Source organism: Rhinoraja longicauda, chromosome 15 (genome assembly GCF_053455715.1).
Source record: "Rhinoraja longicauda isolate Sanriku21f chromosome 15, sRhiLon1.1, whole genome shotgun sequence".
In the NCBI taxonomy this organism is placed as follows: domain Eukaryota; kingdom Metazoa; phylum Chordata; class Chondrichthyes; order Rajiformes; family Arhynchobatidae; genus Rhinoraja; species Rhinoraja longicauda.
In genome coordinates, this window is record NC_135967.1 from 48,554,677 (window position 1) to 48,566,990 (window position 12,314).

General features: G+C 46.0%; 1 protein-coding gene across 6 annotated transcripts in view; it reads right to left on the reverse strand.

Annotated features, from left to right (window-relative positions):
• The window catches only part of klhl13 (kelch-like family member 13), a 169,612-nt gene that overhangs the window by 23,151 nt on the left and 134,147 nt on the right, over positions 1-12,314 (reverse strand). For all 6 annotated transcript variants that reach the window (XM_078412628.1, XM_078412631.1, XM_078412634.1 and 3 more), the window contains one exon: positions 10,865-11,006. In XM_078412628.1, coding sequence (XP_078268754.1) covers positions 10,865-11,006 — 142 coding nt within the window. The remainder of the gene's footprint in view (positions 1-10,864; positions 11,007-12,314) is intronic.

The following is a 12,314-nucleotide window of genomic DNA, read 5'->3' on the forward strand; positions in this document are numbered from 1 at the left end:
GGCTCAAAGGGCCAAATGGCCTCCTCCTGCACCGATTTTCTATGTTAACGAACATCTTGTCTTTTTTTGAATTTTATCTTTCCACTTTATGCACATTTTGTGTGATGGTATGCTGTTTGACTTATCTACCTGTGATGCTGCTGCGAGCAAGATGTTAGTTGTACCTGTACCACAACCGTGCTTGTGAATATGACAATAAACTTGATTCAACCATCACCACAAAGCTTTAATTTTGTTACTATTACATTAGCATTAATAGGATGTGGGTGTGCACAAATTCACTGTGATATTTCCAATTTTACAATGACTATATTTCACCTTGCTCCGTGTAACGCACTTCCATATAATCTTTCCAATAGCGAAACATTTATTTTTGTCACTGCAAGTTAAAAATACCAAGGTCTGTATGCTGCATTGCTTAATAAGCTATCGTTGCATAGTGTCAATAGAAGCGATTACTTGAGCGTTTCAATGGCCTCTTGCAGTTGAAGTTGCAACTATGTTCTTTAGACAATGATGTCTGATTACTGCAGTGGGTCTGCATGGAAACATCTTCTCTTCAATGCAACATTTTTTTCTGCTAGCCAATTTCCAAAGTAACTTCTAAGTGGTTCTCCAATTTCTGATTGAAGTGTTAAATAATTAAGCTTGCGTAATAATGTGGCCTAGAGATATCTTGGGTGTGACCATGTGAACCTTCAGAGAGGACGTAGGAGTGTGGAAAACTGCGTAAAAACTATCAAGAAGTACCACAATCTTGTGTCTCTATTTTGTTAATCCACAATGCCTCTACCTTGCTAGTTAGTATTTTGGGAAAATCTTACGGGTAATGTTCACTTAATTCACTTCTCACGAAACTCTTCGCCCACGGATTCCCAGACTGAGCCAGTGACTCTGAGGAAAATCGAGCACCAACTCAGCTAGAGGTCTCTGGCCATTCAGGTGTCCTGTTGCATTAAAAAAATCTCAGCGGAAAAGACTCACAGTTGTGTCCCGAGTTCTGGTTTCATTGGTGGGCAGGTAATCAAAAAAAGGTGGACAAGTTGGCAATCAGCAATACACTGTTAATCAGCTCATCAGAAATGAAGGCAAGTACCAGTTATTCCAGTCTCTATTCACCGAATGATCAGGCCTGTTAGTTCTCTTCCAAGACCATAATTTATGTGTACTTGCAGAAACTATTTTATTTTTCAATATAGTCTTTTGAAGGTATTAAGAAGCAATTGTCATTCCGATTAATATAATCTTTCAATTTAAATTGTGAAGTGCATCAAAAACATAGGTGTATATTTTAAGCACGAAGGCATCAAAGTCTTCATATCTATGATGGTCTAATGTCCTCTGAGCGTCGTCTTGTCTTTCTTCATCTTATCTTAGTGTACACGGTGCTAAGTTTTTCTTCCCACAAGAGCCAAGCTTCTGCTTAAAGGATCAGCTCCATGCAGAAAGGATTTCCATTAACCATTCTCAGAAGCAGACTCATATACCCAACTATGATGATCTCAGTACTCGTAACACAAGATGTGAATCAATGAATTCATATTTTATTTGAAATTTTTTCAACCAGATTTTTTAGGAATCGACCTCCTCTGCACCCAGATCTGCTGTGCATGATCTATATCCTGCCACCGATCATTTTGCTTTAGTTTCAGCAACTATCTCAGAAGAAATTGAGAACAGCTGGAATTGTATGTTTTGAGATGAACTGTCAAATTCTGGACCACAACAGCTTAATCCTGTGCCTAGCAGTATCGACTTTTAGTTGATTGTACCCTTACATCATTGATCATCCACAGATTTGAAAACATCACTCTTACGAGGCACCCAATTTCATGTACCTCAACACTCTGCATAGAGGTTGGGTTTCCTCAGCACTTGTCTGTGCCGCCATCTTGTGCCGTGTTTACTTCGTGTATTTCAGGTAACAAAAGTAAATAACTTTTTCTAAATTGAAGCGGCGTTGCTTTTGAGACAGGGTTCAGAGTAAAACTCAGTACAATGCAAAGATAGTAGATAGCGCATGAGCATGAAGTGGACCATGAGTACAACTGACAAGAATGTTGTTAATGAGAATTTAGCACTCTGCTAAACACCAATGCTCGAAAGTCCTTTACTCTCAATTAGACCAGCCTGAGGTTCAGTTCTATTGATTCAGGCCTGTGCAGTATTACGATTCCTATGTAAGGGAACAGACATGTTCTCACTGAGCAAAGCCAAGCAATTTGGACTGCAACAAATACAAGGTAAATTTAGAGCAGTTGCTGACATTTTGTTGTGTCACATTGTGACAGCTTCAGCGACTGTGGCAAGTGCTGGATGTTAATGCTGTTTCTGCAGAGGGCTTGATGCAGGGTAGAGGATGGAGCTTGAACCTTATGTTTCAGACCATAACCTCCAGATGAACAGACTAGCAGTGTACCGCTGATTGCCACACCAGTCATTAGGTATGTTCTAACACTTGGACCACACCTCACACCTTAATTGTAACACAGATCCCTCAGAAATGATCTTTTTTTTACACACACTGATGTACAAGCAGCCTCACTCACATGCATTCAGAGACTAACAAGTGGGTGCACCATGAGGCTCGTCAGCCTGGGAAGGCTGTCCATCTAGGAGAGGGAAAACTCTGATCTAAAACCTCCACTGCCTTGTGGCCATATCCAGTCATGGAAAAGGCTCCAGAAGTAAACCTCAAGAAAACCCGGAGTCAGAGTCCCTGGGGCAGTTGGTCGTTGTCCACAACCTGGTTCTGGCAGCTCCTGAGACGGTGCTGGTGCCAAACTGTAACGGCTCTGCTGTTGCTTTGGATCGATCAGCGACGTGGAGAGGGGGGAAGTGCTGCATGGGCAACAGTCCTTCATATGACATCGCCCAGGCTTGCATCCGACCACACATCACTGCAAACCTACACCTACAGGCTGGAGAGGACACTCCAGCTTCACCTGCGGCATCGACACAACACGGGGAGCAGCAGTTACCGGTTATAAGTCACCACTAGATTGGCGTAAAGCGAGGTGCCAGGAGTTGTTCCCGACGGTGGGAGGGATGTTCGGATCTCACTGGACAGCTGCCGCCCGCTTCAAGCTGGACAGCCCCCAGCCAATAAGGTGCTGTCCCACCATGGCCTGCTATCCTCACTGGGTGCACGGGGATTAGGAGCCATCCGAACAGCAGATCGCAACCAGCGCACCTGCCTACAAAAGAACACGTCAAAAGAGACCAGCTCTTAAACTGGGAACTTGGAATGTCCGGACAATGATGACCGGCCTCTCTGGAAACCCACAGGACATCAGCGATTCCAGGAAAACAGCTGTCATAAATGACAAGCTCAAGCTCAACGTAGACATAGCCACCCTTCAGGAAACAAGGCTGGCAGACTCGGGCACATTGAAGGAGAAGGACTACACATTCTTCTGGCAGGGGAAGGACTCTGACGAGCCCAGAGAGCACGGAGTAAGCTTCGCAGTAAGGAACAGGCTGCTGAATATGGTGGAACCAGGCAGAAATGGCTCAGAGCGACTCCTGACTCTCCGCCTCAACACCACCGCAGGCCCGGTCACCCTTGTCAGCGTGTATGTCCCGACACTGTCCTCCACATCAGACACAAAGGACAAGTTATACGAGAACCTCACATCCATCATCAGCAGCATCCCCTGCAAGGAAGAACTTGTTCTCTTCAGCAACTTCAACGCCAGAGTGGGCGCAGACCGCGAATCATGGTCTTCCTGCCTTGGGCAGCTTGGTGTGTGCAAAATGAATGAGAATGGACAGCGACTGCTCGAGTTGTTCACTTACCATGACCTGTGCATTGCCAACTCGTACTTCCAGACAAAGCCCCAGCACAAGGTTTCCTGGAGGCATCCGCGCTCAAAGCATTGGCATCAACCGGATCTGATCCTAGTCAGGCGTGCCGCCCTCAAGAACATTCTCCATTCATGCTCCTACCACAGTGCGCACTGCGACACAGACCACTCCTTGGTGTGTTGCAAGATTAGGCTGCAACCAAAGAGGTTCTACCATACCAAGAAGCAGGGGAACCCTGCATCGATGTCAGCAAGATGCCCCATCCAGACCTCGTGCAACAGTTTGCAGAGCCTTTTGAGCGAGAACTTGGCACCTCGTGTCCTGGAGAGTCTGCAACAGAGAAGTGGGAAACTCTGCGGGACCATGCACCGCACAGCCTTGGCTAGCTTTGGGAAGAAGATCTCAAAGACACACGACTGGTTTGAGGCCAAGTCGACCGAGATGACTCCCGTCATCGAAGCCAAGCGCGCCGCCCTAGCCGAGTACAAACGGTCAGCCAACGAGAGGAACCTGCAGATCCTCAGGGCTGCCAGGAGAAGGCTCAGCAGACTGCCAGGCGTTGCGCCAATGAGTACTGGACACAGCTTAGTGGGGACATCCAGACGGCCGCCATAACAGGGAACATCAGGGGAATGTACAATGGCATTAAGAAGGCACTAGGACCAGTCCCGGCCAAGCCAGCCCCCCTCAAACCCTCCACTGGGGAAGTAATCACAGACAAATGCCAGCAGATGGAGAGATGGGTGGAGCACTACTCCGACCTCTACTCGAGAGAGAACACTGTGTCCTCCTCAGCCCTTGACGCCATCGAGTGCCTGCCGACCATGGATGAGTTAGATGGAGAGCCGACAGTAGAAGAGCTCAGCAAGGCCATTGACAGCCTGGCCTCAGGCAAGGCCCCAGGCAGTGACGGGATTCCCCCTGACCTGATCAAGCATTGCAAGACTACCTTACTGCTTCCTTTGCATGAAGTCCTCTGCCAGTGCTGGCAAGAAGGAGCTGTACCGCAGGACATGAGGGATGCCTCGACAAGAACAAGGGCGAGAGAAGCGACTGCAACAACTACAGAGGCATCTCCCTCCTCAACATCGTCGGCAAGGTCTTTGCTCAGGTATTCTTGATCCGCCTGCAGAAGTTGGTAGAACGTGTCTACCCAGAGTCACAGTGCAGTTTCCGAGCTGGAAGGTCAACAGTCGACATAGTCTTCTCCCTTCGCCAGCTCCAGGAGAAGTGCCCCTGTATATTGCCCCTGTATATTGCCCCTATATATTGCTTTCATTGACCTCACCAAGGCGTTCGACTTCGTCAGCAGACATGGCCTATTCAAGGCTCTCCCAAAGATCAGCTGCCCACCAAAACTGCAGAGCATGATAGAATCCTTCCACATCAACACGAAGGGGACAGTGCAGTTCAATGGCAGTTTCTCGGAGCCCTTCGACATCCGCAGTGGCGTCAAACAAGGCTGCGTCCTTGCTCCCACTCTTTGGGATTTTCTTCGCTCTGCTCCTGAAACATGCCTTCAGCACCGCAACAGAGGGGATCTACCTGCGTACTAGATCAGACGGCAAGCTCTTCAACCTCACCCTCCTCCGAGCCAAAACAAAAGTCGTGAAGCTCTCATCAGAGACATGTTGTTCGCCGATGACGCAGCAGTTGTGTCCCACACCCAGCAGGAACTACAGTCACTGATGGACCGCTTCTATCGGGCTTGCAAGGACTTTGGGCTGACCATCAGCCTGAAGAAGACGAACGTCCTGGGACAGGATACAGAGGCATGTATCCTCTGTACATGTCGACGACTCCGAACTCGATGCCGTCCATCAGTTCACGACAACCTCTCCTTGGACACAGAGATTGACAAGAGGATCGGGAAGGCAGCTACAACTCTCGCTCGCCTCACAACTCGAGTGTGGACCAATCCAAAGCTGACAGTGAAGTCAAAGATAGCAGTCTACAACGCCTGTGTCAACAGCACGCTGCTGTACGGCAGTGAGACATGGACTACATATGCCAGACTGGAGAGAAGACTCAACACCTTCCACCTTAGAAGCATCCGCCGTATCCTGGGTATATCCTGGCAAGACAGAGTGTCCAATGCCAAGATTCTGTCTTGCGCTGGCCTTCCGAGTATGTCCACTCTACTCAGGCAGCGCAGGCTGCGGTGGCTGGGCCATGTCCACTGCATGGAGGATGGCCGTATTCCAAAAGACATCCTCTATGGAGAGCTGACATCTGGGAGGAGAACCATCGGCCGCCCCCAGCTACGTTACAAGGATGTCTGCAAGAGAGATTTGAAGGCGCTCGACATCGATGTGGAGTCCTGGGAGAGCCTTGCAGCTGACCGTACGAGGTGAAGAGGTACCCTGAACCAACATCTCAAAACGGGGGAAGAGAAACTGATGAATGCAGCGGCAGAAAAGCGGGCACGCAGAAAGGAGCGCAGCAACTTCAACAGACCAGAGACCACACACAAATGTGACCTTTGCGACAGAGACTGTCACTCCCGCATTGGTCTCTTCAGCCACAAGCGACGCTGCTCTAGTCGAGGTGTGGAGCAAGCAGCCAACTAGGATGCATCACCCATGGTCAGCCATGACCGAGGGGGCCTGAGGTAAGATAAGAAGATGTTAAGGCAGCCTGCTACGAGTATACAACTCTTGTCATCTTACCTCTGCCATGACCCTCCAGGGACTTTGATGTCCATGGTTTCTTAATTATTTGCATCGTATTTGTCTGATGTTCATTTCACTAGTTATGATGTCCTGTCTCAAGCCATGTCTTGAAATGAGATAGCAAATTAATGTTTCTATTGATATCTAAAAGTTTATGGATTGCAAAGTCCTTCAGCCCAGTATTCCTTCGGATGACTGCATTGATTATAGTTCCTTCAGATCTTTCCCGATTACAGGGTCAAGCAGTAGAACAGTGTGCTGAAAACTGGCTTCAATACAAACAAGCACAAAAACTATTTTCATGAAATCATTATGGCCAATTATATTGATGCCACGGAATTTGCAAGTCTTCAAACACCAGTTACTGTTGATGCCAGAAATGATTCTTAATGAAGACTTTAGAAACCTGTGAGAATCCTTAACAGAAACAAAGGCTTGCGAATAATAAATCCGCTATTTGCTGAGCAGTCAAACAATTGAATTTAAAAAGGGGTAATGTGCTCATGGAATATGATGAACCATCACAAACTAGCCTCAAGAAAATTTGAGAGGAAATAAGCTCAGCATGGATTCCCTCTTCCCTCCCCACCCACTATAACAGGGGCCCAATACTGCCATGCCTCACAATAACAGCTCCTCATGAACAGCTGTGATCAGTACATTCGTTCAGTGACGAGATCAAACCTGCACACACTTCTTCAGGTGTGGTCTTACCAAGACTGGTTCATTGTAGAAAATTCTACTGCAATCAAATTCTGTTGTGATAAAGGTCACCGTGTTATCTGCCTTCAATTAATTCCCCATCGTCCCATGGCTTTAACTGTAGTAACACTCCACTGCACGAAGGCAAAGTCAGAGGTCAAGATGTAGCCCTGACTTCACATGATCTATTTCTCAATGGATGACTTCTGCAAGGTGGGAGGCAATGCAGAATGTCTGAGAATAAAAGCCGTGCACCTTCCCTAGGTATCAGGCATTGACTGGAAAGGTTCTTCTCATGGTCAATCATAATTCATATGAATGAATACTTTGTCACATGTGAAGTGAAATTCTTTGCTTGCTTACCCAAGGTATGCAAATAGTCACCCAGAAAGGGAGCTTACAAAGTACGCCCGCACCAGGTCCCCCTTTGTTCTCCACCCCCTCCCCCCCCCCCCCCCATGCCAGGTCCTCCATTGTCCATTGTTCTTCCCCCTCCCTCACAGTGGTCCCACATCGGGTCCTCCATTGCCCATTGTTCTTCCCCCTCCTCCCTCACATGTGTACAGAGAGTGACATCCCTAGCAATTCATAAGACCACCAGGTTGGCTGGAACACCACATGTCATCAGCAAAACCTTCAAGAGGTCTGCAATATTCTCTGTTCTTGAGAAAAGAACATCAAGTCAAGTCAAGTCAAGTCAAATTTATTTGTCACATACACATACTCAATGTGCAGTGAAATGAAAGTGGCAATGCCTGCGGGTTGTGCACAAAAATAATTACAGTTACAGCATATAAATAAAGTTAATAAGTTACTAAACATAGCACAAAAAGTGTCGACAAAAATTTAGTCTCTGGGGTTATTAAAGTTGACAGTCCTGATGGCCTGTGGGAAGAAGCTCCGTCTCATCCTCTCCGTTTTCACAGCGTGACAGCGGAGGCGTTTGCCTGACCGTAGCATCTGGAACAGTCCGTTACTGGGGTGGCAGGGGTCCCTCATGATCTTGCTTGCTCTGGATCTGCACCTCCTGATGTATAGGTCCTGCAGGGGGACGAGTGTAGTTCCCATGGTGCGTTCTGCCGAACGCACTACTCTCTGCAGGGCCATCCTGTCCGGGGCAGAGCTGTTCCCAAACCAGACTGTAATGTTGCCGGACAGGATGCTCTCTACAGCCCCAGAGTAGAAGCAATGAAGGATCCTCAGCGACACTCTGAATTTCCTCAGTTGTCTAAGGTGGTAAAAGCGCTGCTTAGCCTTACCCACCAGTGCGGCAATGTGCGTTGCCCACGTCAGATCCTCTGCGATGCGGACTCCCAAGTATTTGAAACTGCTCACCCTATCCACATTAGACCCATTTATCTCCAGTGGCGTGTACGTCCTTGGATGTTTAGCCCTTCTGAAGTCCACAATCAGCTCCTTTGTTTTAGTGACATTCAAGAGGAGGCTATTGTCCTGACACCAGAGTGCCAGATCAGCCACCTCCTCCCGGTAGGCCTTCTCATCGTTGTTGGAGATCCGGCCCACCACCACAGTGTCATCAGCAAACTTGATGATGGAGTTTGAGCTGAACCTGGCCCTACAGTCATGTGTGTACAGGGAGTACAGTAGGGGGCTAAGGACGCAGCCCTGGGGGGATCCTATGTTCAGGGTGAGGGAGCTAGATGTGTGTTCCCCCATCCTGACCACTTGGGGCCTGGCAGTGAGAAAGTCCAGGACCCAGGCACACAGAGGGGTGCTAAGCCCCAGTTCCAGCAGCTTCTCAACATGGCCTTCCTAATGCTGCAGTGAGCAGTAAACTGCACCATGATAAAGATCTGCTGCCTATGAAAAGGATTTGAAGACTTGGATAACAGGAATCTTGAACTTGGTAGTGATAGAAACCAAGCAAATGGTCCCCAAAGATCACACTGTCATCACTGAAGGAGAACTTCAAATTTCAGTCCACAAAGTAGGAGGTTGGCCCCCTGCGGGGTCTCAATCGATGCACAAGAATCAGTCGCTCATGGAAAAGATCGTGCCCATTAGGAAATTAAGGACGTGCAAATATTTAGAAGATATGTAACATTATGCAAAGTTCCTACCTGCTCCTGCTCCGGCATTACACTCCTTCAACTCTTGTTACAACATTATAAAGGACCAAATGAGGTCCTTTAAGATATAGAAGAAATATTTCAGTCTTGTCTTGCAGCTTGTCTGTTGCCTGATGGGCCATTGAAGTTCTAATTATGGAATTATGGCTGATGGGACAGGAAGACTTGCATCCCAATTGATAAGGGCTCTACGCAACCCTTCCTGGTAGATAGGTACTGTCGAAATTAGCCATTCTGTCAATGCAGATTTGAGCAATGTTATTGCTGCAATATGACTAGGCCTTTGAGCATGGTGAAACTCACCTCTTATCTTGTGTTTAATCAATGACACCTAAAACGATTCTTTCCGGTCAGAAAGAAACCACAGTAATAGAAATTAATTTCCTTTTTTAGTCCTGTTTTGTATGGGTACAATGGGGATATGGTTTCACAAATCCAGTGTGTTCCAGCTTCCAACTTGTAACAACCGATAAGTTTTACAGTTTGTCCCCACATTAGTCAAGTCTGAGAATTTACTTTTGAATAATGATCATTGGCCACAGGTATCTGTGGCTACAATCATTATGATGACACTCTCATACAGTATCATTTATGATTTTTAACAAAAGCAACAAGACTCTAAGTGCCAAGATATTTGTTTCTTTCCTTCTAATTTAAAGATATTCCCACAAGAGCCTAGTCATCCCAGTTGTAGTTCTCATTTATTGAAAAGTTCACACAAAAACGTAACAAAAAATAAAGGAATTGGTTTCAGTATGCATCTTCATCGTGCTTGACTCGGAAACACAAAGACATGGCCCAGTTACTTGGAAAGAGTTAGACTGCATGCAATCTAGCTCTTAACCAAGGTGGGCCAAAGGGCCTGTTTCCATGCAGCCCTAATCAATAGAAACAACCATCAACTGTGTAATCATTCCAGAGATTTAAAAAATAAAAATATTTTTTCAAACACATTTGAAGTACAATTTTAGTCACAATGACAATCAATTAGATAATTTAAAATAGGACATCCTGAATATTCAGGTTTGGGCAGTTTTGGCATATTCGTATATGATTTATCATTTATAATCAGGTTATGCATAATCAAGGACCTGCCAATATAATAAAGGACCTCCAACAGCCCAGTCATCTTCCTTCTCCCCACACCTGTGGGGAGAAGACACAAAAGCTTGGAAGCACCTACCCGCCAGACTCAGGATCAGCATTTTCCCTGCAGTTATCATACTTCTGAACCAGCTAAGGTGTAGACCCAATCTTCCAACTTACCTCATTGCGGACATTGGAATTTTCTCCAGAACTGTAACACTAAATTCTGAAAAGCTATATTCTGCAATCTGGTATTTTCTCTTTGCTCAATCTGTTATACACTTGTGTGTGGCTTGATTGCATTCATGTATAGTAGTATCTGATTTAATTGGATAAAACACAAATGAATTTCTGTCCATGTGATAATGATAAACCAACACCAAGCAGTGCCCGCCTTATCTTAGTTCAGGGACATAAGCAGCGATGAAAGTGCTCCAGAAGGGTGAGTAAATGCAAAGAAATAGCCATTAGATTGTCATTGATGAAAATTCTGACTAGATGGCATACCTGTAGCACTGCAGAACTATGGGTATTGCTTGTGAAGAAGCGAGTATTGCCCGTCTTTGAAGTCTGCAAATGGGTTGTCACACCCATGTCGCCACTTGCCAAGGACACTTTTAGATGAGGATCTTCCTCTTCAACTAAAGATCTGTGAAAAAGTGAAATGGAGAAATGAACACGATGAGAATGAAAGAAAGTTACCTGGTACATCACAGAAAGTAGTAAAGCAATCAAACCAGTCCGTTTTTCAACAGCTCAGCATTTTCACATTATTCCTCAATATCGCTCCAAAGAAAGGTTGCTACATAAGTGTAAATCAGACCATAAATGATGTACATTAAGCAAGTTTTTAAAAATTATTATTGCAAGAAAATGCACAGTATCTGCAAAAATGTATTGTGAGAATAAAGGCAAGATAGTAGATTGGTGCCAAAGAACTTTATGTAATTAGTGACAGAGAAAACTGCTGAGTAGAGAATCTACCCAAGCTCAAAAGGACTGTGAAAAGCAAAATTAAAGTTTAGAAAACTACTCTCCTTTGATTGGTAGCTATCTCTCTTAGAAACTAAACTCAGTTCAAGGATATCTAAAAAGAACACAAAATGCTGGAATAACTCAGTGGGTCAGGCAGCATCTCTGGAAAACATGGATAGGTGATGTTTTGGGTCGGGCCCTATCTTCACACTGTTTGTGGTGGTGGGGGGGGGGGGGGGGAGAAAGCTGGAAAAGAGGTGAGTGGATCAAAGCCTGTCAAGTGATAGGTGGATACATGTGCACATGGTGGCAAAGGCTTGAGATGAAAAGGAGTCATAAGGGTGCAAGTCAGGAAAGAAGCGTGGTGTGTCTCCTTTTCATCTCTAGCCTTTATCTCATCTCTAGGTTGAGTTATCAAAGATATAGAATGGAAACAGGCCCTTCAGCCCACTGAGTTTATACCAATTATCAAGCACCCACTAACTCTACTGACACTAAAGCAACTTTATTCTCTCCCCATTCCCATCAAGTTCCCCCAGAGCTGTCCATATTCACAGTAGCTGGGCACTCTGACACTGGAACGTCAACCATTCCTTTCCAACCACAGATGCTGCTCGATCTCCTGACCTCCAGCTTTGTTCGTTGGTCCCATTTTCCCCAGATTCTCTTCTGAACATTACAGATTCAATGGATATTTTTAAGGCAGAGATAGATAGATTGTTGATTAGTACAGGAGTCAAGGGTTATGAGGAGAAAGCAGGAGAATGGGGTTAGGAGGAAGAGATAAAAATTAAAAAATTTCAGCAGAACGCCCTACTCTCTGCAGGGCCTTTCTGTCCTGGGCAGAGCTGTTCCCAAACCAGACTGTGATGTTGCCGGACAGGATGCTTTCTACAGCCCCAGAGTAGAAGCATTGAAGGATCCTCAGAGACACTCTGAATTTCCTCAGCTGTCTGAGGTGGTAAAGGCGCTGCTTTGCCTT